The sequence below is a fragment of the Grus americana genome, chromosome 3 (assembly GCF_028858705.1).
Source record: "Grus americana isolate bGruAme1 chromosome 3, bGruAme1.mat, whole genome shotgun sequence".
In the NCBI taxonomy this organism is placed as follows: Eukaryota; Metazoa; Chordata; class Aves; order Gruiformes; family Gruidae; genus Grus; species Grus americana.
The window spans coordinates 100,755,126-100,782,774 of record NC_072854.1 but is presented as its reverse complement, the minus strand read 5'-3'; the positions used below and the strand labels follow the sequence as shown (position 1 = coordinate 100,782,774).

General features: G+C 39.0%; 1 protein-coding gene across 6 annotated transcripts; it reads right to left on the bottom strand.

The window, feature by feature from the left end:
• Positions 1–821: 821 nt before the first annotated feature.
• Positions 822–27,649, bottom strand: RCOR3 (REST corepressor 3). Of its 6 annotated transcripts, none has more exons than XM_054821201.1 (12): positions 27,386–27,649; positions 26,748–26,804; positions 20,727–20,804; positions 19,101–19,153; positions 17,201–17,362; positions 16,728–16,852; positions 15,772–15,850; positions 12,886–13,104; positions 11,152–11,229; positions 10,312–10,369; positions 4,732–4,973; positions 822–4,301 (listed from the first exon to the last, which is right to left on the bottom strand). In XM_054821201.1, exons 1-12 carry the CDS (start codon positions 27,525–27,527, stop codon positions 3,957–3,959), a joined length of 1,638 nt encoding a protein of 545 aa, XP_054677176.1. In that variant the 5' UTR covers positions 27,528–27,649; the 3' UTR covers positions 822–3,956. The 6 variants fall into 6 exon arrangements, with proteins under 6 accessions (XP_054677176.1, XP_054677178.1, XP_054677182.1 ...); XM_054821203.1 differs by lacking the exon at positions 27,386–27,649 and adding an exon at positions 27,190–27,280 and having other exon boundaries at positions 26,748–26,806; XM_054821207.1 differs by lacking the exon at positions 4,732–4,973.

The window sequence follows — 27,649 nt, the reverse complement described above, 5'->3', positions numbered from 1 at the left end:
AAAGTCGCAGCCTTCACTGGTGAAAAAGAAGTTCTACCTTAGTATCAATTTTAAGGATGTCCGTTATAAAAAACAAGCCAGTTGCTTATTAAATAGTCCAGATACCATTGCCTGCATATTTTGCCTCTCCTCCCTACCCGACTAGAGATTTTTGATGCCTAATTCATCAGTAACAGACTGTAAGTGGTGTTAAAGAGTTTGTTTGCCTTTTAGATCTCACATACAGCTTCCTGTGATCTTAAAGCAGATGTCTGTTGCGACGGTGCCTGCTTTTAACCTGCTCAGAGAAAGGCAAACTCTGAGGTTTAGCTGTTTCAACCTCAGGAAAAGCTGGAGGGTCACCACATTTATTAAAGCTACCGAGTTGCATTCAGCACAATTTACAGTGCACCATTTTGCACTGGAGCTGTGGCAGCTGCTAACTCCTCTCCGGCTTCCTTTGCATTTTTAAACGCATCTCTGAGCAAACAATTTCGAGGTGTTTGTCTTTGCCCTGACTTAGCTTTTGCTAGACGCCCACATTTCAGCCTCCCATCAGCTGTAACTTCAGCCTGTTCTTTTGCCAGCAAGAGGCACAATTTGTTCTAGTGACCTTCACCCTAAACTCTTCCCTAAACTCTGCAGTTCTGCTCTATTCATACAAACTCCCACATATATAAGCTACTGGTTTGTGTTCCATTTTCTATAAACTACGAAGTTTCCAGAATCAACACTGTATGATTTAAGAAAAAATCCCAACAAAATACCTAAGGACAGAGGTAACTATAATTCCTTTTGCTCACGATCAACTGCAAGACAAATTAAACTGCTTTACTATGATGTGCAAAGTTTAGTGATTGTTTTATTAATGCAGAAATACCTGCTTAACTTCATACCCATTCTGATTTAAAGTGCAACAATTAAATCTGATAGCTCTTGTACATCCAGATTTTGCAAGTGCTGTTCCTAGAAGACGTCATTCAGATTATGCCTTGCATTTGTAAAATCTGTCATTTTTTAGTACCGATTTGCTTTATTAACTAAAATAAACTGTACAAAAAGCTGTAGAGTTACATTAGCTTTGAACAATGTAGGATACACGTTCTCTGCCAAACTTTAGTGTGCAAACATTTTACATCTTTTAAAGTGACAAAATTAAGCCAACCTTGAAGTCAGAGTTCATTACTACATTACAAAACAGGAGACTAGATATGGCAAAAGAAATTCCCCACTGAAATCAACACCATTGTATAATTTTATTTCTAATTCTTAAAAAAATATAAATGAATTTAGAAGAGAATCACAGTATAAGGGCCCTAACATATTAGACCATTACAAGGTACATAAAAATAGAAGACACAGATTTCTTTGAAACTTTAATCCTTTGATTAAGCAGCAAGCATATCACTCTCCAGGCAAACACTGCTTAAAACAAACCCTACCCCCCAAAACAGGACGTGCAAACTGTATGCACATATTCTGCAAAGCACACAATAAAGACATTTTGCTATGTACATACTTACTTAGTACTACAAATGCTAGGAGTTCCCTACTGTGTGCTACAGTGTATGTAAATTAAGAAATACTACCCATCTCTGACCCTCCCCCCTTCAAATACAGCACCTTTGCCCAGTTATAGAATATTTAAACAAGATTAAACGGAATTACAATGTACTGAACAGTTTTACAGCAGTTGGTGGTGGCCAACTGTACTGCAACACCCAACATTCTGCATACTGAAGTCTATCGACAAGAGACAAGACAAAAATTAGCAAAGGTACAATACACACACCTGGGAGACTCAATGCAAAAAAAAAAAAGAAAAAGAAAAAAGAAATCCTGAAGATGGATCTTATCACTGTTAACAATTAAATTGAGATACTTAGGATGTCAAAATGTACCAGGTTGGTTTCATATCAGTTTTAAAGTCTGGAAAGCAGCCAGATTTGTGTGTAGCTGGTGAGGGGACACTTATGACTCCAAGAACACAAGTTTCAGTGACCACAGACTCCTCGGTGCTCGCTTTACAATGCTGCTTTTCTTAGATGAGGTCATCTGATGCTCACGGAGTGGCTAAGCATCTACCCCGATGCAAAAGAAAATTTCTAAGGAGGACCTTTTGTACAAGACCTCAGCACACCAGGGAAAGCTGTTTGGAAAGGAAAACCTCTCAAGTTTGATCTGAAAATATTTTAAAATGAAGAACTAAACCATAAAGGTAAACACCTTTATGGCAATTCAGGCCACAACTATCAAACTTTAATACTAGATTTACAAATGAAATAGGATCTGATGCTGTAAGAACTTCCCTTTGCACATAAAAAAAGACCTTAGCCAGCTCCTAAACTGATTGTTAGACCATCCAATTTATCTGTGAAAAAGCCTAGGGAGAGCACATTCCATTTTCAAATAAAGTCTCATTTTAGTCAAGGGCAAATCTAGTTAATAACAGAATGGATTTAAAAGGATTTTCAAACACCATTTCAGCTATAAGCAAAACTGATTTTCTAAATAGTATGGCAGTTGACATGAATGTTATTACATAGTCAAGAATGCAATATTTTTCAATACCTTGATTCAGGTCACACAGTTTCAAACAGTGCTACTCAAATTTGCAGCCTGGTTTACTTGGAGGATAGAGGCATCTACTTTTTAAAATAATAATTAAAAAAAAAAAACCAAACCAAACCCCACTAACCCCTCCCACTCCCCAAACACCGCTGGGCATAAATCAAGGTTTCAGACAAGAATGCAGTGGAAAGAAAACTTTTCAATCTCCTAAAATTTGGAAGCAATTTTTAATACCGAAATGTAGATTTTACTTATTTAATAAAACAAATTAAACACTGCCCCCCCACCCCCAATAGCCTCAACCCAGCTAATCAACTTTGCCAGAAATCAGAGATAATCATTTAACAGCAAGACTGGGCTGGCAGCAGGTAACTCCACTGCCACAATATTCTATTACCACCATCAGCCTCTGTATTTCCCTCATGAATTCTTAGGGAAGGTATCAATGATCTAATATACACAAACTGCACACAGCCATTCTCCGAGGAATGAAATTCTACTGTACTTAAATTAGAAGAATTAGTGGAATAACAAATTAAGTTAATGGTTCTTGCTATATGGTTCCTCTCCTGTCATCCCCCTGGGTAGTAGAAGTTTCTGTCCCTCTCTCCACCCCAGCCCACACGAGATATTGCAGCAGGAAACTGGACTCCTGTTTTCAGTTAACTTCTATGAGTAGAACATGTGTGAGATTTACTAAGTTTGGTACAATAGCTCATTGAGTCTTCAGAATACTCTTTCAGAGGAGTATTTAATAAGACAGTACCTTTTTAAACAAGAAAAAGTGTTCTGGGAAAAACACGAAGAGAAGAAACACCTACATTTTACAAGTGCGTGAAATGCTTCTACTGTTATCTAAACAGGGCCAAAAATTCTGAATCTAAGGCCATTATTTATTTGCACTAAAAAGTAAAAAAAAAACCAAAAACAAAAACAAAGCCACAAAAAAACCCAATAATAATTCACACACACAAAATCCCAACGCTACATTTAAGTCTCCTACAATATTACCTATTCCTAGATTTGCCAGACTACTTTCCTGTAGTTAGATGCTTGACTACAAAGGACTGTAATAAAATAAATAGAGTAAAAATCAGTTAAACAAAATCTTGGTGTGTTGAACATTTATTCATTTAAGAAGTTAGCTTCCTTCAACAGTTATTCATGTAGAGGAGGGCTGTATTGTAGGTCGTGTTCTGCTGTACAAGTCTTCGACATAAAAATATTTTTATACAGGTGGTCATTCACGTGGTTCTGTTTCTAGTTATTGGCTTGCTCCTCTGTAAAACTGGTCTGATACCTGTGAAGGCTTGCTCTTTTCTCCCCTTCATTATTTGGAAAAAAAAAAAAAGTACATTGATACAATTTTTCAAATGTAGGAGTTAGCATAATTCTGCTTTATTTCTTCAGTGCAGAGTGGACTGAGATTCTGTCTGAATTCCAATAAGCGAGGGTGGCTGCTGGCCGCTAACCGTGGTTAACACTGGCCTTGGGTTTAGACGAGGAGGCATGGAATTAGCTGGGCGGATGAGCGGTGGGGGAGGCTGATTTAGAGTCGGCCTTGGCTGAATAAATCGCGCCTGCTGTTGAAGTGGCGGAGGCTGGCGATGGAGAGCAGGAGCAGCAGGAAGCGCCGGACGAAGTAACGGGGGCGGCTGATTTAAAGTTGCCATGGGAGCGGTAGGTGCTGGAGCAGATGCCTGTGCTGGAGGTGAAGGGCCTAAACACTGAGTGGCCGGAGTGCTTTGTGCCTGCACAAAGGACAAAGACAACACTGCGTGAACAGCCATCCTGGCCAGAATGCGATGCAGTTGGGCTGCCACTGGCCACTACACAGGAAACAGCATTTAAAAAAACAAAACAAAAAAACTGAGAAGTTACTGAAAAGAAATCACCAACCAAAACATTATAGACAGCAGAACTAAAAATATTTATGAAGCAAGAGTCTTCTTCTAGAACAAGAACTGTATTTTAACAATAAAACAGTAACGTGATCATCACTATGAAAGGTGCAGTCCTGCTCCCAGCTGGTTAACGACATTGGCTGAAGTTCTATGCAAGCTCATCATCATTCTTTAGAATGCGGTTTGCCACTCCACACCAGTTAACCTTACATTATATCACTAAATAAAATGCTGTTCCTCAACCCATGCTTACTTATTTCTGGTACACAAAACACACCTCATCTTCTTCATCAGTGCTCTTTCCTGATGGCACATTAGAAGTATTTTTTGTGTCCTCCCCTAAAGCAGAAGCATCACCATTAGAAGCCAGGGTTCCTTGTTCCGCTTCCCATTCCTGCAATACCTCCTCTAAGTTAAACCGACGCCTGTAGTTTACAAAGAAGTTCTTCACTTGGCCAACAGTCTTGTTGCCAATTACATCTGCAATAGCTTGAAAATCTTTACCATATTTTCGGACACCTGGAAGGCAAAGTAAATAACATAGCTGTGAAGAATCAGTCAGACACAGCTACGTGTGATGTATTTATAGAGAGAACCTATGGGACCTGCAAACCAAGGACTCGCTAATTAGGAGGACTTCTCAATTAGGAGGCGGCCTCAATTTCCATTAAAACAAAATAATTTTTAATTGCACAGCTATCAACATACAAATCAAGAACTTTATTAAAAGATCATTACCCACTCTTCTTAAAGATCCTGGCTTACTCACCAAGCCTCCCAACCTAAAACCACAGAGATCTGGCCTCTGACAAATAAAGTAAATCCCTCAGTGTGCTTGCAGTAAGGGCAGAAGCCCAACACAAGTTCAAGATGGGAGAGGGAGGGTGACCGAGCATGTGTGTATAGCTGTAAACAGGGTATAACACTAGAAATGTTGAGTGACAAACATTGACAGCTTCTACAGGTTCCCTCTCTGCCAGCTGCACGCGGATGTTTCTTTGCCCACAACCTGTGCAGCAGGAGTAGTAGAGGGCAGTAGCTGCCGGACTGAGCACAGGACAGAACAGGGGGGCACATTTCCATAAATCACAATATACTGCTCATCCCTGTGCTTGTGACATGCTCTACTGAGGCTACAAGGAGCAACTGGCAAGCATTCACCTGACAGAGTCTTTTTAAAGCTTTTGTCCACCATTTGAACTGGGTAGAAGAATATGGGGGTTTGGGACAACCACCTTGGGGCATGTAAGTAAAAATAAGCTACTGGTGTCTGGTTATAATACAGCCCAGCCCAAGCCTCCAGGATCAAATTCTCCCGCAAGAAGCAGCATGAGAGACGATCTTTGCCTCGTTCTTTTCATTCATTTTCATATCGACATCACTTTTGTTTACAAGCACTTCACAAGAAAATCCCAACATGCACATTTTAAAGTTCTAAACCTACATTTGCATATAACACAACAAAAGCATTGAGTACAATGCTCCATATTTTTTAACCTAAAATTGGAATTATAACTTAAAGCTTATTGATTTTCTCTCAGTTGTATTTTGGGTACGTGTCTAGTTCTTCCTCCCTCCTGCTTAAGAAAAAAATCCTCATATTCTCCGGCATCCTAGAACACAGCTGTTAGCTGCACAAAGTGTATTTTTAATCACCAGTGTCCAAAAGTTTGGAGACTAAAAGAAATAAAACAGAATTTTATTCCAGATTGAGTAAACAGGAGACTGATTTTTTGCTCTCAGCTATGCATGCGTGAATTATCAGGAGCTTCACAGAAGTCAAATTGTAACTAAACTAATTCAGAACATATGACAGTGCTTAGAGGACAGGCACTTTGTCTCATTAGAGGAAAAGAAATTTATGCCTGATTTCATGCCTCACTTCAAAAAGTGAAGCAAAGGATTCAGAAAGTGAGAGTTGTTTCAAATCTGAAAGCTATGTTTCTTTTCAACTTAATTGTGAAGAGTATGACCTTCAGAATGTTCTGCTCTTTTCTACTGTCTTCATTAATAGGCACTTCTGATGTGGTAACGTACACTCACTGCAATTTAAGAGAAAAGTTCAGCTCCAGGATAGTAACAATTTCTGTAGCTGAAGCTGATGTTTCAACTGTCAAGAGCCCAGCTACATTATTTAAGATCTTTTCTGGGGCACACAAAAGAATCCAACCATCCTGACTGCAAGAACCTTGGAAAGAAAACAAAGGAACCTAGCAGAGCCATGTGGGAGAGCATGCATCTAGGCAAAGACAGGGATTTGGCTCTGCACTTTATCAGTTGTATGAGCTATCAGCTATACTCCTTAAAAGCTGTGTGCCCACAGAGCACTCCCTCCAGTGCTTTAATATTCTTTGATTACCCTACCATTACCATCCTTACTAATTTATAATGATCATTAAATGTCCACTGAAACATATCTAACACCCTGTACAATTAATCAGGTGAACAAAGTGCCCAGCAGAACAAACCACGTTCTTGTTTGAAACCTAATACAGACTTCTAGTGATTTCAGCCTTTTCTGTTACTATGCTGTCTATACTTCTTCCTTCCCCTTACTCTGCAAAACAATCGAGCCTGTTGGCTAACTTCAACTAAAGTTGTCACAAATAAGGTCTTAAAGCCAATTTCCAAGCAAACAGCTTGAAAACAGTGTATTTTGCCTTCACTATAAGAAATATCTAAAGAAAATAAAATTTCCTTAGTTTAGCTACGAGCACTACTCATTTTGGATTCCTTTCAGAGTATTATTACTGCTCTAGCATCACCACAATGACTTCTACACAATGATGTAGTAAATTCCTTTTAAGCTGCATCAGAAACAGAGGAAGTTCAATACATGTTTATGAAAGTTTATACATAAGGTGCTGGCTTATCTGTAAGAGTTGATGCCAACCCATCATCTCTTTCAAATTGGTGCACATTACTTACACATCCTTATACAAATTCTGTGCTAAACATCACCCAATTATTTCTAAAGTGTTTAATCTGTTATTCAGTAAGAATAATTTTATTAGGTTGCTGAAAGTGAAGCTCAAAAAAGATGACTGCTTACCCTCACTTCTAGCCCTTGTCATGGTAATCCTTCAAGCTCTTCAAAACTTTGCTCAGCTGCAAAGGTGCACTTGAACACGTGCATGCTCACTGTTACAATCTTGAATGTCTAACTCAGAGAAACTCATAAATCCAAGTCTGATGCTGTCTACGCTGCCTAACGTTGTGCAGCTCAGCAAACAGCAAGGCACACAAAGCGTTAGCCTGGGTCCGAAGCAATATAATACAGCTCCACAACAAGGCAGAAATAGTTAATGGCAACCTCCGGGTTATGACAGCTGCAGTTTCACTGTGATGGGATGACAGTGCTCTTGGCAACTACCTTACATAGAGTTACATCCCAGTTGTCCCAACTGCTATGGAAGTCATGCACTGCTTTTCAATTCAAATTTTGTTGTTTTGAACAAGTCTTAAACCATTTTTGCAACTGCAATTTTCATATGGCCGAGATCTTAGTTTGAAAAGATGATCCTGCTTATACATTTCTATACATAAAGTTTGTAACTTAAGAACACTTTAAGTGATGAAGTTGCCCATTACATTCAATAACTATTCAGACAAAATTGAACAGTAACCTGATAAATTATACTGCAAAAGATTGAGTCAGAGATATAAGTCTGAGTTCACAACCCCACTGGAGGCAGCCACACTGCTTTTAAGATTACACACTCGGCTCTATTTTAAGGTGGGTTTTTTCATTGCCTCCTCTTTAGTTACAGCTAGTCTCTTGAGAGTAGCCCACAGATGACAAGTTTTTTCGTGTTTAGGAAAAACAGTACCAAAATGACATTACTACAGATTATTTTTATGATTTCTGTGGTTGGATTTAATGCCTGAATTCAAGTGAACAAAACACAGAAGTGCAACCTACCTGCTTAATGCTTATGGCTTTCTGTAAAATTATTAAAAGCACATGCCAAAATGTATCAATACATTTGATGAAATAAATCTATTTTAAATGTACAAACTAAATGTCCCCATGGTCAAGTCAACTTCGAAGTTCAAGCCTAACACACATCGTGGCTTTTAGGACAGCAACCATGGCTACCTTCTTCTTAAAAAAAAAAAAAAAAAAAGAGTCAGGGCAAAAGACAGCATGGCTCTTGCATAAGTCTACTAGCTCAAGCAAGTATTTTGAAGAGATCAGGGTCCTTAGCCTGACGGACAGGGGGTTAATACCTACAGCACTCTCATTCAAGGAGGGAGACTCTACTACCGGGCAGTAGGTAAGGGAGGGTTAAGAATAATATTTTGTTCCTGGCGTTAAGGTTCTCTTCCCATCTCCATTTATACAGTGGTAAAAGAAGAGGACTAAAAAGGAAACAATACATATAAGCAGCACATGTAAATTCAACGAAAATAGGTTTCTTTCAGAAGGCCTGATTTCTCACCCCACTCTTAAATATTGAGGCTGACTATCTTTATAAAACATGAAACATTCCCTAGAGAAGAGACCAGAAGACTAGAACTCCTCTCCAGGGAGTCATCACCAACCCTCATTCTCTTTTGCCTGTGCTCCAGTTTTATTATTTACCTTGTCAGTCACATACTGCCATAGCTTAACAAAAGCTAAACACATTCTTATTGCTCCCCAAACTGATGCTTAGTGAGAGTTCTGGTAACTAAACTGTGAAAATGCAAGATGGTTTGAATTATTTCATGCTAAGGCAGGTACAACGAACCTGGATTTTCCCCACTTCTCCAGCAAGCATTCTACTTACTGGACTATCATATTAAAGATAGGCATCTCCTTCAGTTGCATTTGGGAACAAAATTAAAAAGTGAGCTTGCTAGCAATACTGAGCTGATGACCTTAGGACAGAAAACGGTTTGGAAATGCAAATCCCAGTCTGAGGCATGTAAGTTGAGAGGCATGACTTCAGACACACCATGCTCTTCAGCATTTCCATTCACGCTTCAAAATTAGCCTAACTTTAGGTTCAGTCACCTGGCTAATAACTACTAGGTATGGCACACCTGACAATTTTACACTGATATTCCTATCCAACTGAAGGTTTTATACTAAAATTCAGTCTTTCATTTTAAGGGTGAAGAATACAGAGAAATAAAGCAGATGTGTATAACTAAGCTGATTATATTATCTTAGAAAAGATGATCCATATATAGTGTCTTCAAGACAGCGTTAGTCTGTCCAGGTATTTCCCTTGCATGTTCCTTGATTAGGCAGTGCATGTTAAGGCAAGACAAGAGTCAGTTTTCCTTCATATAAATGAAATAACTGAAAATCAGCTGTATCAATAGCCTACTAGAAAATGTTGGGTTTTTCTCCAATAAGACTGTTAGTCAAGTATCCATATCCAGCTTCAGACTCTTAAAAGGTCTCCACTGGGTAGATACTTTTCTCTGTTCATGAGGGAATAAAAGAGCAGGTAACTGTAAAGAAGTTTCACTTCTGCTTTTTCCTACTTTAAGAATACAGAGAGATGTCTTAGTAAGTGTTTGCTTCAAATTTTATTACTTCAACTATTCTTTCAGTCTTCCACTTTAGAGAAATTCATGTAAGGTGATTTAGAAGATGATTGAAGGGACCTTTTGGTACTACTACATTAGTTAAACCCAGCTTAGCTTTTCTATTCAAGACTTAATATGGGTAACTGAAAAGCTAGCGTCATGTTGCTTGAATGAATGCCCTAAATATTCTCACTAGTTTTGCTGTTTTCTCAGTGACTTTCTTGTAAGACCAGATAAAGTTTACCTTTTCATTAAAGGGAAATACAAACATAAGCCTGAGTACCTCTTCAAATCCTTTGCATCAGATTTCAAGTTGCTACTACTATTAACATACCTTGTACTGCAAGAAGCTGCTCTTCTGTGGTCCAACGGGCATTGATTTTCTGATTAGACTATTAAAATTAGAAAAATGGCACAAAGATCATTAAAATGTTTCAACAGCTGCAAAATATCTGAGCATCAGAAAGTGTTTAACGTGCACTACATTTTGTAACATCTCTTGCTTATAAGCCATAAATTTATAGTTTAAGATTGCTTTCATATAGAGGAAGTAGCATTTAAGGATTGGAGCTTAGAACTACAGCAATAGTTTTTTCCTCTGTTTTACTGCAGTTCTTAATATCAGCTATGTCATAACTTATGCACAAGCTAATGATCTTTATGCAGACAGAATTTGAATTTATAGTTACATTTATCTAAACTATTAGGACTTGGTGTCTGGAATGTTTTGCATTCACGTTATGTTTCATATGCAAGTCTTTAAAATAAGCAAAAAAAATAGAGAACTTCAGTTGTAATAAATCATTCATTTTGGATGCCCAAACGTATATATAGTCATGCTTTTACACAGAACATAGAATTTACTGCTAGCAATCTGTATTATCTACTTTTAATCAGAAAAACCCCCATATATCAGGGCTCAATTTCATCTCCCTATTGTCATGAATAGACATGACATTTCATTTTTTTCTGCTTCTTTATTCAGCCAGTTGCCATAAAAAAGCCTACCGCTAATTTCTTGTAAAGAAGCCAGACTCACCCCTGCATGTAATTCAACGGATCCTGTTTAAGCTGCTGCTGAAATGCAAACACTATGCTGCAGCAAAACACATTTCTGTAGCTTCCCACTAAGGTAAGTGCAAGGCCACAAGTTCTAATATTTATTCTGATTTACCTCAGGAGGTTTGAATTCTTCAATCCCGCCTTCCATTTTCTGTTTAAGTGCACTGTTTACTTGCTTAGCATTTTGAACCTTGGTCAAAAACAACAAAGTTAATCAGCTCCACAAAGAAAGTTGGTCACTTTACACATATATCTTCACTAGGATTGCCACAAGTGTACCTCCTAAGTTAGAAAGAGAAATATTATGGTTTAAGGCTTCACTACTTTTAACTGTTTAAAAAAAATTTAAAAAATACAGCACAGTTTACTATGGAGAGAAAAATATTTAAGCCAGTCTTTCAAAAGAACAGTTTGTCTGCAGGAATATTAAAAGCAGGACATAACAAGCAAGTTTTGATAATGTTGCATATGTTCTTGAAGAAGAATGCAGAATATTCTAGACATAAAACTTAGTTCTTCGAAATCTAAGTGAGATGTATTGTATATATTAACTTCTTCTCCAAAAAGCACTTTGGGGGGGAGGGGGGAAATTAGGAGATGTTTCCAGTTAGTTCCTTCTGACAGGCTGCTTTTTCTTGACCTTAGATCATCATGATTTCATTTAAGGGTGATTCTTAAAATTATTTAAAATATTTAAATAAAATATCTTAGTCTATAAAAAGAAGAGAGCTTCCAAATTGTACATATACATATCTATTAACCATTTAAACCTGACAGTGATGCACATAAGGTAACACAGGTAAGAAAATAGCGTTGCATACTATGGTGCACAGCTATTACAAGTGTTCTTAAGTATGGACACAAAAGCAGACAACTCAGTGGGAGATTCCAAAGGCTGCATCTCCGAGATCACTGCAAGAAAAAAAGAGAAACACAACCTCAAGGCTGTAACTCACCTACACTTAGGCTAAAGAGTGAAACCCACCTATGCTATTTAGCCCCAGAGTCCTGCTGTGACAGAAAGAAGCATATTTCTCCTGTAAAAGAATACAAGGGAGCAAAAACCCCATGAAACGCTTTTTTCACTCCATGATTTTGCAACGCGGCTGCTCTTAGCGGTCTATAAGGATGCAGAAATTCCAGGAGATAAGCCTTGACTTTGTAGCCCCATCGCTCCTAGAAAGCAAGCATGCACATACTGCTGTACCCTTAGAAGCTGCGTTTCAACTTTAAATGCCAAAAGTTAACTTCTTCATGTGAAGGACGCAGACAATTGTCCTCTTAAAGGTGAAGACTACAAAGCTTTTCTAAATTTAATAAGAAGTAGAAAGCTCATCAATTCAAATAGAGAAATAACTAGGCCCATGTTTCCTCCCACCTCCCCTACTTTCATGGTAGGTGGGGAAGGACATCCAGAAAAGCAGCTACAATTAAGAATCAGAAATGCAGCTGTCTCAGCTTCACTTGTCTTATTCTCATTTATCACACAAATACTTTTAACAAAGTTGAAAAAAAACCCCCATCAAATGCGACTTTGGTTTTTTCCTGTTCCCAAATCTGTAACATTGTTTTTATGCCATACTCCCCCTTCCACCTCCCCCCCCCTTTTTTTTTTTTAAAAGGAAGTCATCTTGTTTCATGTTATCCACAAGAGCAGATGAACATAGAAAACAAAACCGAAGAACAGCTAGTCAGCCAGTGTCCAACATTTCTGGTGATAACTGTGGAACAAAATTAGTAAGACTCACATTAAAGAAGTTTCAGAATCTTCACAGATAATCTTCAAAATCATTACAATCAGAACAATCTGAGATGAAAACAAAACAAGACCAATAACCCATGGTACCTGTCGCTTTAACGAGATTAGTTCCATATCCAGCTGTCTAAGAATTGTGTTGGCTGCATTGGGACTACAGGAAACAGCTATCACATCTTCCTGGGTCAGGTACATGCCTTTTGGTGGACGACATTTGGAACGCTGAGAATGGTGGCGATGCTGCAAGCTCTGATACTCTCTTCTACCCAGACCTATTTTGCTGGTCTGAACAGGCTGCTCGTTATTGCCCTTTAATTTACAAGAAATAAATCATTAAAGAATAACAGTATCTTGTATACATCTTTATTCTTTAATAAAGTATCACATAGCATTGTAATGTCATATTTATGACAAAGAAAACCTAAGCTAACATCCTCCTCTGCATGTAGTATCCAAACTAAGTCTTGCAGATGAGCTGATGGAGCATACCATTTGCTGGATAAGCCTGCATTAGTCTGAGAAAAGTCACTTTCCAAAACTTTTTTTTTTTTTTTTAACATGGCTGAAAATACAATACATTGTATAGAAATCAGTCTGAATACTGTCAAAGAGGGCAAAAATCAAGAACCTCTTCTGCATGCAGAAGGTAAAGAATATATGTATATAAAAAAAAAAGTTTAAACCAAGTAATCAGTGAATTTACACATTTATTTCTGGTAAGATATGAAAAGTTCAGGTGAAGATCAGGGGAGAAGAATGAGATAAAGCCAAGCAGGATAGGCAAGAATGCAAGATGACACTTTTCCCTGCTGCAAGCATTCTATGGAAAGCAAGTGCTGTTTGCTTTGGGAGGGGATTTGAGATTTGGAAGACAGAGGATGGATGTGCTTTTGCAGTCATTACAAAAATTCCATGTAATTTAGCAAACTTAAGCCTTTGTTGTTTGCTTTTTTGAAGTGGAAAGGGATAGCAAAGGGGAGATGAAGTCTTTGTAACTGCTGTTTTGGTATGTTCAGACACCTAAAAATTTCAGCTTTGTCTTCAATGAGCATTGCTGCAGAACAGCTAGTCTGCATGTATGTGACTCCTATAGAGCAACTGGGTAGGTTCCCTACAGACCAGGAGTAGAGAAGCAAAAATTACTTTCCCTGCAAGGATTTTCCAATTCAAAGCAATGCTTAGTACCAGAACAGAGATTGGATTCAGGCTTTCTGCTACTTGAAGCAGCTCCCTACTGCTCCTCCCTGCTGGCATCCAGGCAGGTTAAGAGGAGGTGGTCATCTGATCACAGTGAAGAGAAAACAAATTGCAGCAGCCATTGTTATTATGTTCTGTAGCGTTAGTATGGATCAGCAGAGTATTTTGCCCTACTATGCTTGACCTTCTGCCACATCCTCTTCCCAGCTAATGTAACATCTTAATCCAGTCCACAGACTTCATAGAGGCCATCTTAAGTGGTTTTAAGATACTTGCTCTTCCTTGGAAAATTTATATAGAGCCTTACATCTCTGACATCTAAAAATCCCAAGGTTAACTTCTGGCTCATTTATACAATTTGTATTTTGATTCTGCATTGCTCTTTCAGTATGAATTTGCAGTTCCTGTCTGTACAATCTGGATTTAAAGTGAAAATATTCTCTCAAGCTAGAATGTTTGGTTTGTTTTAGTTTTCTCTGGTAACAGAAAGTTTCTATTGCTCTGTGCATTCAAGTAGCCTACTCAGTTTATACTTTGCTTCGGAAGTGAAAGTACACAAATCCTACCAGAAATACTAGATCACAAAATTATCTTATGTAGATCCAAATAGCTCAAACTGCAAACCTATTTGTCCTGTTCCTAGAAATCCATGAACACACTACTTTCATTCTGGACTGTGTGTACCAATTCAAACGATAACCAAATAAAGTAAATTGAACAAAATAGCCCTTATTTAGAAGTGGCTTAGGCAGCAACTCAGATCAACAGACTGCAAGAACATTGTTACAACAGCAGAATGAAAAGTAAAAAGGTTCATTATTAGACCTTGTGCCATTTCAAGTTCTAAAAAACATATCCTGGCATGTTAAAAAAAAATAAATCTCAAACCCTTTTATGGAAAGGGGCAATTGTCTTTTTTTTCCCCCTGAGGCAGGCAGATAAAGCGATACATTGAAGGTCACTGCAAAGCTGAGAATGGAATCTAAACCTATCGCTTTTGGTAGAACTGCAAAGTTTTAATAATAATCCTAGATACCACTTCATGGGAATGCTGAGGTTTTGCACTACCTCTCTTCTCATTCTCAAGAAGCATGAACCGTCCCATTTTAGGAAAATCACAAATGCAGTAAGTTGATCAAAGTAACAATCAAACGTTTACAAACTTAACTGTGTTCTTCTAGTCTTGTTCATAAATGACTTAATGTTTACCCAAAGAACTCCCCAAACCCCCAAAACATACCCCAAACACTGTTAGCTTTACAGATATGTGCTCTAAGCGTTCAGAAGGAGACAAAAATGTTTTTCCCTACATTTATTAGTAGAAAGTGTCTCAATAAAGCCACGTATTAGTTGAAATGCATAATCTCACTGTGGCTTTGGAAGAACAAAAAAGAAGTTATTCTTGGAAAACTGTCATTTAATTTTAAAATGCAAAGAAAACATTTAGATTCCAATAATTTACAACCAGTAAAACTGTAAACATATTAACAAGACACAGGTGGGAAAATGTTGTTTTACCACATAGCAATAGCATACATCTCTTCTAAAACTTGCAGATCTCTCAAGAGATAGTGAAGGTAATGAGAGATGCATTTATGTCCACAGAACGGCAAAAATACATGATAAAATATTGTTCAATCAGAAGTTGTCGAGATCTCGATCACCCAAAACTCCTGTGATTTCAGCAGGCTACAAGGTAAACTCCTTTACTACAAGTCATATCCTTCACAGTAACACATTCACAGAAAAACCGACATTCACCATTAAGCTATCTGTTACCTCCTTTTTGGCTTCTTTTTTGGGATCATAATCACTATCATTTCCATCCATTGGATGAGCTTCTTCCACGTCATCATCACTAAGGACAGATTATAAGAAGCTGGTCATTTAATCTATTTTTCTGTAATTGTTTCAGCTATAAGGTCACTAAGTAAGCATAAGGATTTTACATTTCAGGAGCTCTTTTCAATAACATACAATTAAATAGACCCTTTTGCTCTAGCTAGGCAGTTTTCCGTAGATGTAAAATTGTACTTTCCAATATAAACATGATTATGTTACTTATACATTCAACATATTAAATCAGTTTTTAAAAAGTGCAAGTTAATACTCAAGTATACTAAGTGCAATATAATTTTATTTTCATAGTAACTAGGGGAAACGTCATTCCCTTCTATCCAAGACAATTTAAAACTATTTTGAGCTCTAATTCTCTTTGACTGCTAGCAGTTCTAAGTCTCCTAAAATAAGATTTTATATAAAGTTTTGTTATAAAGCAGTAGTTGGGCATTCTAATTGCTACAGCTCTTTACAGTGGTTAATCTTTCAGTTTTAATTCCATTCCAGTTCAAAAAAACCCAAACAAAAAAAAAAAAAACAGAAACCCCACACACCTACAAAAACACTCTCCTCCCCACACAATAGTATAGGGTTAGACTTCTCAAATAAAGCATAATTTCTAAACCACATTCCCAGACTTCACGCTTTTTTAAACCCTTGTTTTTACAGTTATCCATTAAATAACACTCTTGAATGCTTACAACTCACACCGACTGGAGTAATATAGGTCTTAACACACAGGTACCAAACCCTTTGCTAAAAGCAGACACATCACCACAGATGCTCAAACCTAAAAACATGGTTCACGCTGAAACATAATGGCTAGAAATTACTCTGACACCTCTACCAAGAAAGACTTGAGTCTCTGGTTAGCTACCTAAGAATATAAAACTTACCTGTCACCTTGATTATTTCTATTAGCTAGTTTTCGAGCCTGTCGATCCATCAAACTTGTCCTAGAGCGAGTTTTTTTCCAAGAATAGTAATATTTTACAAGGCTTGCAATAGTCTTGTCTGGAAGCTAGAAGAATTCATTAACATATTAATACTTTTTAAAATTAAAATTCCACTCAAGATTATAATTCTGCTCTATTTACAACCACTTTTACCCAAATATATTAAATGCATGGATGAGATGGAAAGAGGGATGTATTTCATATATATTTTTAAAAAAGGGGGAAGGGGCTTTTTTTATTAGCGTGAAAAAGCTATAGGTCCAAGAGAGACTACGATATTAACTTAAATCTTATATTCAAGGTTGTTTCTGAAGTTCTTACACAGAAATCAACATGAAAGTTTAGCTTAACAGGAGCCTTTGTTCTTAGTGCACCTGAACTGTTTAATGCTTTTGATTAAAATATTACTTTACCATTTGCTGGATCCTGTGAAAGCTCTTTCCATGGAAGCTAAATGCTTGTTCAAATAGGACTTTATCTTCAACTGTCCATTCATCAGGGAAAGGAGTGAAGTTAGGGAGATCTGCAAGGGACTTCTCAATATTGTGTTTGTGCCAGAACAACATGCCGAGAGCCTTTGAAAAGAAATAGACCCTTTTTGGATTTAGTCAACTTTCTAAACTGTTGAGACAATTTAAAAAAAAAAAAAGTAATTTATTTATTTAAAATAAAATTTGACTATCAGAACCCCTTCTCAAAACGTATTTACAATTTTATTTGCCATGTACTATAGGTTACAAAATTCTCTTCAGAGACGAAATGAAGAGTGGGCACATCTGTACTTTATTAAAGGTATGAAAGCTAGACAATTATGGTTGGCATGGCAGCAGTAATTCTGAAGTAGCATGAACTAGGCTGACAGGCTCAAATCTGACCTGCTTTCTTCCTTTACAAGCATGTATCACCTATACAGTTCCTTATAGGTCTTCAGGCCTTTATTACCAGCCCACTCAAAAAAGAAAATAAAAATACTTTTCAGCAGCCAGAGGATCATCCAAAATGCAAGTCTGAAAGTTCAAAGTGAGAGAGGTCTTTCTACAACTCTCCAATCCACAAATAACAGCACGGTCACTTCCATGTCACGTGCACCTAATAAGGAATGGAAATTTAAATATATTTTCTTACATAATTTCATTTCTCAATATTATTAAAGAATTTTATGCTGATTAGACTTTCTGCCAGAGAATCAATGACAGATTTGATGCCAAGTCTGGCATGGCAATTGGAAAATGTAATGCACTCTGTTTCAACCAGACAGTGCAGACATGATCACCAGTTGTTCATCAGCTCTCCAAACCCCTGATTTCACATCCTCTAATAACCTGAATGTAGCAAACCTCTTTTCTTGTTGAAATGACAAGTGACAAGCACCTCTTGCAAAGATAATTTCTATTCCACTGTGAACAGTCTACAAATATTTTGTATCAGAAGTTGTTTTGAAAATTAGCCTGTTTTGTAGACTTATTTTGAGATGTCTCAGTTCCCTCTCTCCCCTAGCAAAAGCCAAGCCATAAACAAACGTCACCAAACTGCAGGTATTCTGAACATCATAACATTGACAGCCTCTTTTTCAGATAGCAGTTGACTAGCAAGTCTTTGCTGTTATGAGCTTCCATCCTCTAAAACTTGATCATACAACTTGTTTCCACTTGTACCCTAAATATTTTCTGCAATAGGTAATCTCACTTTTACACAAATTGGTTATTAATTTAGGAAGAAAATTGCAATAGAACTAAGTGCAGACTATCAAAGTTTTATCCTGTACTTTTTACAGGATGGTGGTTATTTAAAAAAAGTTAACTTGTTTGCTACTGTCAAACCCAGAATTTGATTCTGTTTTCCTGCCTCTGAAAAAAATCACTCTCTTAGAAATTGGTTTGCCTCTTTTTTTTTTTTTTTAATATGCAAGAAACATTTCCAGTGCTGTCCCTATCGCAATTAATGGTTCAACATTGTACTATATTTGAATTCTAATATTAAACATTAAATTTGTAAGCTGCTTTCCTAAGAAATTCTTTAGCTAAATATACACACACAATTGCATGACATGCCCAGTGTATCAAGAAACATACCAAACCTTTCAAAAGTGCACATTACAAGCTGAGCATGTCATGAAAACAAAGAGCTCAATCTTTTGCAGAGAATCCAGACCACAACTGTATGCAGATCCATTTAACTGCAGTGTTTGCTGCCGTGCCTGAAGAGAAACAGCGTTAATTAATGGTAACCAAGGGAAGAAAAAAAAGAGTTGTGTTATACTTTTATACAAAAAAAAAATCCTTTAAATGAGCACTCTCATTTCATAGCACTTACCTGTTCCACATTGTATCCATGTTTTTCCTTTGCTATTGCTATATATTCATCCACTGTAACAAAGCAATTTCAGAATTATTCTTCGGTACTTTTAGTTCTGCTATAAGGTGACACAGAATTAGCCATCTAACATGGGAAACAGTCTTCCCATGCTTTAATACACTGCATAGGCCCATGTCCCCCAAAATGTTAAATGTATTCATAGCTTTATTAATAATAAATAAGCCTACTGTCTTTAATCCAACATTTAATTTTATAAACTTTGTACACAAGTTAATTCTCAGTGAAAAAGATGCCTGCTTTCACATTTTTACTACAACAAAGCCACAGAGGCTCATCATTTATTTAAATAAATCAGAGACTAGCTGGTTATTGAAAGGCTATGTCTTCTTGGAACCCAATCCTAACAGAGACACGCTGCAGGGGGTGTCCAGACACCTGGGTTAGTTTTAAATTGAACTACTTCTACTGTTTGTATTCCCAAACATGTTAAAAATCAATGTAAAGAGATCCTAGATCAATGATTGTGCATATCCTCGATATTAATATAGTTTTCACTGACCAACGTTAATTTTAACCTGACATGAAGTCAGTTTTCAATAGAGAATATGAAAATTCAATAATTAGGTCATCAAATTCACCAATAACGTATTTTTTTAAATCATATTTGGTCATACTAGAGCCAGTTTTGAGTTGAACACTTCCCATCATTTTGTAATTAAGTCCTGCTAGCTTTGATCTTCAATGGGTCCTTTATTTTTAAAGAAACAAACTCTTTCCATTTGCCTTCTACAATTCACAATTAAGTGGCAACTAAATGTAGTTGAAAGGAAGCATGATTGAGAAAAGGAAATAATTAAATCCTCATTATTCAAATAGACCAGAGATGTCCTTGCCCTGAACTTTTGCAGCAAAGAGTTAATTGTACTTTAAAGGAATTAAGAAAGTGTTTAATAATCATAGTTGCAGAGTATTTTATTTTGAACTATTCTGCAGTAGTAGAAGGTATGCTCCCTCAAATGCAGAGGGACACAAACCTTTAACTACTGGTAATAAGCAGAAACTGTCCTGAGGACCAGGTTCTCATGACTGCATCCTCAAAGTTTACTCCCCTATGCTAGATATGGGAAATTCTAGCATAGGAGGCAGGTTTAAGCTAGATTAAACAGATAATTGATCATATTTAGTGAGAGGACTCCTGTATTTCAGGTCACTTTTGAAGGGAGAAAATACTCAGTTTTTCCTGATAAGACAGCAATAGTAATTTCATGTTGAACTGGGCCTCAACACATCTTTTCTGAATTTATCCACCGCAACTCCTTCTCCTAGAAGTTTAGAGCAGCAAATTCCTCATGTTTAGATGTTTTACTCTTTTATTAATAACTAAAGGTTTCACAAGCACTGATGATCATGCAACACAGGCAGTGTGATTTGAAACAAAGACTTAACTATAAAATGAGAAGGTAATTTTCCCTTTCCCCAGAGTTCTCTAAATAAAAAAAAAGAGAAGCTTTGTGTTTAATTTACTAATTTGCAATTTCACTGTATGTAAAATAAAGAGCAAACAGGCACACCAGAAACTATTATTTAGTTATACTTAAGCATCCTAAGCAGGGAAGGACTTACACTTGGCATCTGGAATATTATGATATGGAGACCATACAAGCATCCCTCCATTATCTTTATCAGTATATTTTGTGGCACCTGTAAGAAAACAAGTAAGTCTCAGTATTTGTAAATATGATCTAGAGAACAACTATTCACAGGGCAGTAAGTAAAAGTCAATCCTATTAAGTCCAGCCCAGCTACTAAGGAGAGGGAAAAAAAATATCATTAATTCTACATTATTTCCTTAAGACATCAAATGGCTGAATTTGAACACTACTCTTATAAGGTTCAATCATAACTGGATATTAGACAGGATACTGGTTACAATTGCAGCATTAAAGCGCATTGCTAAAGTTGATATGGGTGCAAAGTTTAGAAGTACTTGTGTTTGAACAGTCCTCCAGAAGTTATGATTGTCCATTAGTACTCTAGGAGTATCAGGATCACAGAATCACTGAACGGTTTGGGTTGGAAGGGACCTTAAAGATCATCTAGTTCCTGCCATGGGCAGGGACACCCTCCACTAGACCACGTTGCCCAAAGCCCCATCCAGCCTGGCCTTGAGCACTTCCAGGGAGGGGGCATCCACAGCTTCTCTGGGCAACCTGTTCCAGTGCCTCACCACCCTCACAGTGAAGCAGTAGTCCTATCACTACATGCTGTGTTAAGTTAGGCTTCTTTAAAAAAAACCAACAACAAAAAAAGAGGTAAGGGGTAGAATACAGTCACCATCTGTGATCCTTTCAACAAGGAATTATACCAGAAACAATTTTGTTCATCTGTCTCTCTCTAGTCTTGATTTTCACAGACATGTAATTTTGATATTCATAGCCAAGCAAATTGTGTAGCTGCAGAAAGTAGTTAGGTGTAAAAGTCATCTTTGGTTGGTTGGTTGTTTTTTTTGGGGGGTGGTGGTGGTTTTTTTGTTTGTGCTTCACCTCAATGTAGCAAGGGAAGCAGTCCAGGTTACCTAACCAATCAGCAGGACAGAGCAATTTTTGCAATACTGATGCAACTTTGTACAAAGCACTAAATCATACAGTCTCTGGTTTTTAAAAACACACTGTAAAAGGAAAGGAAATTCCCCAATACTGGAAAAAGCATGAACTAATAGTTACTTTTCATGAATATTTTACAAACATATGCTACTAGATAAAGCCTCTTACAATCTATTTGTTTACGACAGTTTATCTTGCTAAGACATTGCTCAACAATTGGAGTATTTACACTTGTGTCAGTATGAATTCCTTGAGGAATCACCCTCAGAGGAACTTTCCTTGAATCCTTCTTGGAGAAGGATGGATTTTTTTATTCAGTGAAACAAGTAACTTTTCACTCCATTTTAAGCTTCCACACTTTATATTTAGGTTCTACATCTTGTTGAAGGAAACAAAACAAATCAATGCTTTGGAAAAGAACAACTTAGTGCTTTCTAATTACATACTATGTTTTGCTGCTCTTCCCTCTTTAGTTTGGCAGTGTTTTGTATTTGCTATCATCTTTGCAATCTTTAGATCCATTATGACTGTGAACTTTGAAAACCAGTTAATTAGAAAAACTAAGAGAACTCATGCGTCTTACAAAATGAGATGGGTAAGACAGATAACTTGTTACAGCATTTATGGTGCATTTAGGTTAAAAATGTACATACATTCATAAAGCACCACTTTCAAAGCTCTGAAAGGGTTTTTGTTATATTAAGGAATTTGTTCTTATATACCTTCTACTTCAGAGCAAAAAAGCATGCCATTTTTAGTCATTAGGAATGCATTATTTCATTAAGAGTAATGCAAACATGTTACAGGCACATTTCTCTTGTCCACTCTGTTTTTATCACACATAAATGACCGCTACCCTGTACTCCACTCTAAGAGATGAAGAGAAAACAGGACCACTACAGAATGCATCAGAATTTCAGGTTGTGAGCAAAAAAGGTCTAAACTTAACATGGATATACCCTCAGTTTTTCCTTCCAAAAAAATACCAGATGCCTGCAGACAAGCGGATATAATGGATATTATCAGGTATTGAATATTCAAGTACTAAAGTGAAAAAAATGTAGTTTCAGAGTCCTATCATTTGCACCTGCAGGACATCACGTATGCGGTGACACTCCCCTACTGAGGTGCCACCCTCAGGTGACTAACAAGCAGCTCCCACCAGAACACCCCTTTTCGAAGCAAGGCTGTTTCTCCAGCAGGAATCAGACAACTGTTTCCATTCAGGTGGCATCTTCACACTGCCAAGAGGAAGGTAAGGATGACAAAGGAAGGATGGGATACATACAGGTAGCTTGAAGGAAGGCATCCTATCCTCAACACAGGACATCCATAGCTACAGTACAGAGATCCCTCCATCTCTACATGCAGGACCACGATCTACCTTTATGAGAACTGTTTCTTGTCCTTTGCACTCCAAGCATTCAAGTGAGCAGCACTCCCTCCCAAAAAAGGCTGTGTTATATCTCAAGGGCAACGTGATCTTTATCTGCCAGATCCATTCTTATTATGGACAGAGGCTGGAAATACCAGGCAACACGTTAACCAAAGCATCTTAGAAAAGCAGAGTTTTAAGCCAGTAAGAAAGAGAAAAAACATGAGCTACATCTCAAATACAACAAGTTTCCCCTTGCCCACACCCCACATTCAAGCCACTTAGGAAGAGGTTTCCGTATTTTGGCTGCTACGCTCCTCTGCTGATACCACTTACTAAACGGGGCTAGCTGGAGATGACCCACAGGCACTCTCCATGGCTTCCAGAATAGAGAAACTGTAGCAGCAAGCTGTCACTCTCTAAATTTCAGCTTAGCATTCGAAGTTCAGTACATGCCAAAGATGCTGTTCTGTATATGACTCCAAGTACTGAAAATGAAATGAAAATCTGGAAGTATACAAGACTTAATAAGGGCATTGTGGGGCAGCATGGCAATTTAAAAGTATATTGGTTTCCAGCATACAAAGTATGATCATCTGCTTAAGACTACGCTTTCAGAGTAGGAACTGAAACACAGAAACTAACAGGAAGAAAAACTAAATTTCTAAAGTAAAGGATTGGAAATCTTAAAAATAAATAAGTAAATAAAAAAATCAGGGAATGTGATGACAGATGGCATGGAATAAGTAGAAAATTTTATATACTTCACCACACCATTTAATAATTCCGATTGCAAAACCCTGTATTCATACAGGAAGACTAAAGGGAGAAAAGTTATAAAGACGTACACAGAAATGGATTCCATAAGTGACCTTACAAGTTAGAAAACATTCTTCTTGACAGCCCAAGAAGAGGATAAATGGGAAATAAGTATTTCAGCACTAAGTAAGCAAAATTCATACTAAAGTCTTTGGGAAGTCCAAATTTGAGTAGAATAAAACTTCTCTAGCAGTTCTCTCATGTGTGGATGACACAACAGTACGGTGCATCTCCAGTGATGGCTTTCTCCCCTACACTCCCCAAGAGAATGCAAACAGCCCACATGATAAGGATACCAGCTTTGTAACATCCTGCTACATCTAGAGGTGGGTCAGAAAGTACGAGCAGAAACAATTTCACCTCAAGAATATAAAGCACTATAGGAAAACCAGTGTGAGGAAACAAAAATCTGGAGTGCAGGAGATGGTTTATTAACTCAGTAAGTTAGGTAAGGATATATAGGATTTTTATTAAAATTGGTTTTTGCAGTGAGAAAATTTATCTCACTGCAGTAGTATCTAGTGACAATTAAAAAAAGCTATTTCCCCTATAGCTTTATATGAAGGCTTGCTTGTAAGAAGGGAATGGCGGGGGAAGAGGTAAGAAAGAATATGTTTAAACTAACTTCTCCTAATTGTTGCTTCCAACCACATTCCACTGCTTCCAAGAGACACTGACAAACAGTTGATTCACTTTTTCTTTAAAAAAAATTCTTATTTTGTACATGAACTCAGGTTAAAAAAAATATTTACTAGTCACAACTTTAATCATGAATGTTTTGTTCCTCAATGTATTGTCGTAGAGCATTGCTTACGAATATTTTTCAACACAGGCTAAATGAGGCCAAAGGATTGGTAGTTATTTTACTCATGTTAGTATTTTGTGTGTGTACTTTTTCTTGGACTTCTGTCTAGCTTCATCTGTCATTGATTTCCTTCTCCCACCTATTTGTTTCAATGGTGCTAAAACCAGCAGTCAATGTACTGTAAATAAACATACATTCTAACATATCTGGTAAATCCTCAAAAAAAGTCATTAAAACCATTCCAAGAAGAAACAGCACTAAAATTAGTTAATTAGAAATAGTGCCTATGTACATATATGCAAAGTTAGAAGTATGATGGAGTGTCTGTTACATAATTTTTTGCTACCAAAAAAAGTAATCTAAGCGTAGCTATGATAAAGAGCACAGCTTTTTGTCCAGCGTTACTTCCATCTCTAAGAAATGACGCCTCAAGACTCATCAGAAAAAAAACCCAACCAACAAACCACCATGGCGTAAAATCTTGCTGAGATCTCCTCAGATAACCAATATGCTACCATGTTAAGTATGTATTATACTTACACACTTTATGGACTTTTTTTTTTTTAAATTTTGTAAGACTTAAGTGTTCAAAAAAAAAATTACTATCTTTTTGCCCTAATAATCAAAATACACACACTAAGAACAATACTATGCATTATGCCTCTTACACAAGACTTATTAAAGAAATATTTCCATCATTAAGGAAATTGATAAAGGAATATATATTAATCCCAGTTATTGGGGAAAGGAACATCAGTTAAACTCCACCCTCCAGAAACACTTAGGAGCTCTAAAAAGTCTGGTTATAAGAGACCATAATATTAGTTCTGTAGTTGCAAACACAATGATACCATTGCATATACAGTTTACAAAATTGAAACCACAGAACCTCAGCTGTCCTACAAGGGGTGAAGAGTTCTTTTAATCAAAAGGAAAACAATTTTTCTAATTTAAGTGGCCTGTAGGAAAAACAAGCCCAGGCTGCATGTTAGAAACAATCATTTTTATTTATGTTTATTTTTATGTAGGCAATGTAAGAATAAAGGGTGTAAACGGTTAGTCTTATTAACAAAGAGACCTAGACTATGCGCTCCTTTCTAGGGGAAAGGCATTTCCTTATGCCAAGATCATGCATCCATTTAATCCCACCCTCCCCCTTTCTTTCCCCCGGCCTTTTCTTTGGCCTGTGGGGACTTGCGCCCATCAAGAGGGGCTCGCTCCAGCTTTAGGAGGCACTATGTGAGAAGCTCTGGCCCAATCCTCTTCCGGTAGGAAATCATCTGACACCAATGGAGCCTGTTTGGAGAACAGGAAAGTAGATAGGCTTCATCTGACCACTACAGCAAAACTAATAAACGCTCCTACGCTCTCACTGCTCAGTGTAGTAACGCAAGATAGCATTCTAGCAATTAACTCGCTAAAACCGAGTACCAGGCTATGCAAGCGTACCCAGTATTCCTCGGGGCGGGGCTGGGGGGGGGTAAGGAAGGCGGAGGAGAGCAGCTCAGCCTGCAACAGCGGGGCTAGCGAGGCTACTACAGCACACAAAACCAGGGGCAGGAGTTTCCCACCAAGCGCATCTTCCACCCAGCGCCTCCAGCACGCAGCCAGGTCTGCTCTGCTTCCGGCAAGGCGCATCACTTCCCACCCTTGCCCGAGAACATCCATCACCCCTCGGCAAATATTTTTAAATCACCTTGTTAATATACTATATGCGTTATGGTTTAAGTGTTTGTGTGGGGGAAGCATCCAACCTTTTTCTGCTTCGCCGCCTCCCGCCGGATACACATAATACGGCTGATACCGAAGTGAAAATTTCCCACCGCGATGCCCCCCCACCCCCGGGTGCACAGAGAGCAGATGCTGCTCCTGCCAGCCTCCCGCCGCCGACACCGGATCGCCAACACAAAGGCTCAAAACCCAAAATAAATGCAACCCCGCGGCCGCCGCCGAGTCGAGCCCACCCCAGCACCAAACCCCATCCCTCCCGCCTCGGGAACGGCGGCGGCAAGATGTCAGGTTACAGCCGAAAAGCGATTTACCGGGCTCGAAGTCAGGAATGCGCGCCTGGTATTCCGCTCCGACCCTCATTCCTACATCTGCAACGCAAAGCGGGGAGAGAAATTAACGGCTTGGGTGTCCCCGGGCGGGCGCTGTCCCAGGCTACCGCCGTGTGGCGGGCGGGCTGGCGGACGCGCCGCCCGGGAGCCCCCGCCGCCTCGCCGCGGCCGTGCGGAATAAGCCACCTCCCCCCCCGCCACCCCGCCCGCCGCCGCCGCCGCCGCCGCGGATTAAGCCCCGACGACCGCCGGGGAGGGGGCCAGAGGGGGAAGGGGGAGTTTATTTCAGCGGAACAATGGGGACGGCGGCGGCGGCTCCCGGGAGACACTCCCCATCGTTAAGCACCGCGGGGCCGCCCGGCAGCCACGGGGTCGCGCCGCGCGCTCCCGCGCCCCCCTTCCTCCCCCGCCCCCCCCCCCCCCTCACACGCGGCCGCGGCCCGGCCCTCCGCAGTACAGGCGCGCGACGGCGGAGGAGTAACGGCGGCGGCAGCGCCCGCGCCGCCCCGACACCGGCGCGGGGGAGGGGGAGGCGTCTTGGCTCGCCGCCCCTCCCGCCGCCTCCACCACCCCCCTCCCCCCGCTGGCGGGGCGGCCCGGGGCCGGCCTCAGGCTCGCACCGTGCTCGTCGCCACTGTCACCGCCGCCGCTCTCCGGCTCCGAGTAGTGCCCGTTGGAGGGGCTGCTGCTCTTGGTGCCGTTGGGGGCTGCCCGGCTCTTGGCCCCCAAGAGCTCCGCTCCCTTCTCCATCATACCCGGCATATCAGGGCTTGGGCAGAGAGAGCGGGGGAGAGCGGCGGCAGCGCGGGCTGCCGAGGGGGGGAAGTTAATACGGAGCCGCCATGTTGCCCCCTCCCCGCCCCCCCCTCGGGCCGCCGCGGCGC

Coding starts and splice junctions, on each gene's coding strand:
- RCOR3 (XM_054821201.1), bottom strand. CDS start 27,527: ATGCCGGGTATGATGGAGAAGGGAGCGGAGCTCTTGGGGGCCAAGAGC. Junction 17,363..19,100: donor ATGGATACAATGTGGAACAG/GTAAGTGCTATG, acceptor TTCTTTTCAAAG/GCTCTCGGCATGTTGTTCTG. Junction 11,230..12,885: donor TAATCTCGTTAAAGCGACAG/GTACCATGGGTT, acceptor TTTTTGACCAAG/GTTCAAAATGCTAAGCAAGT.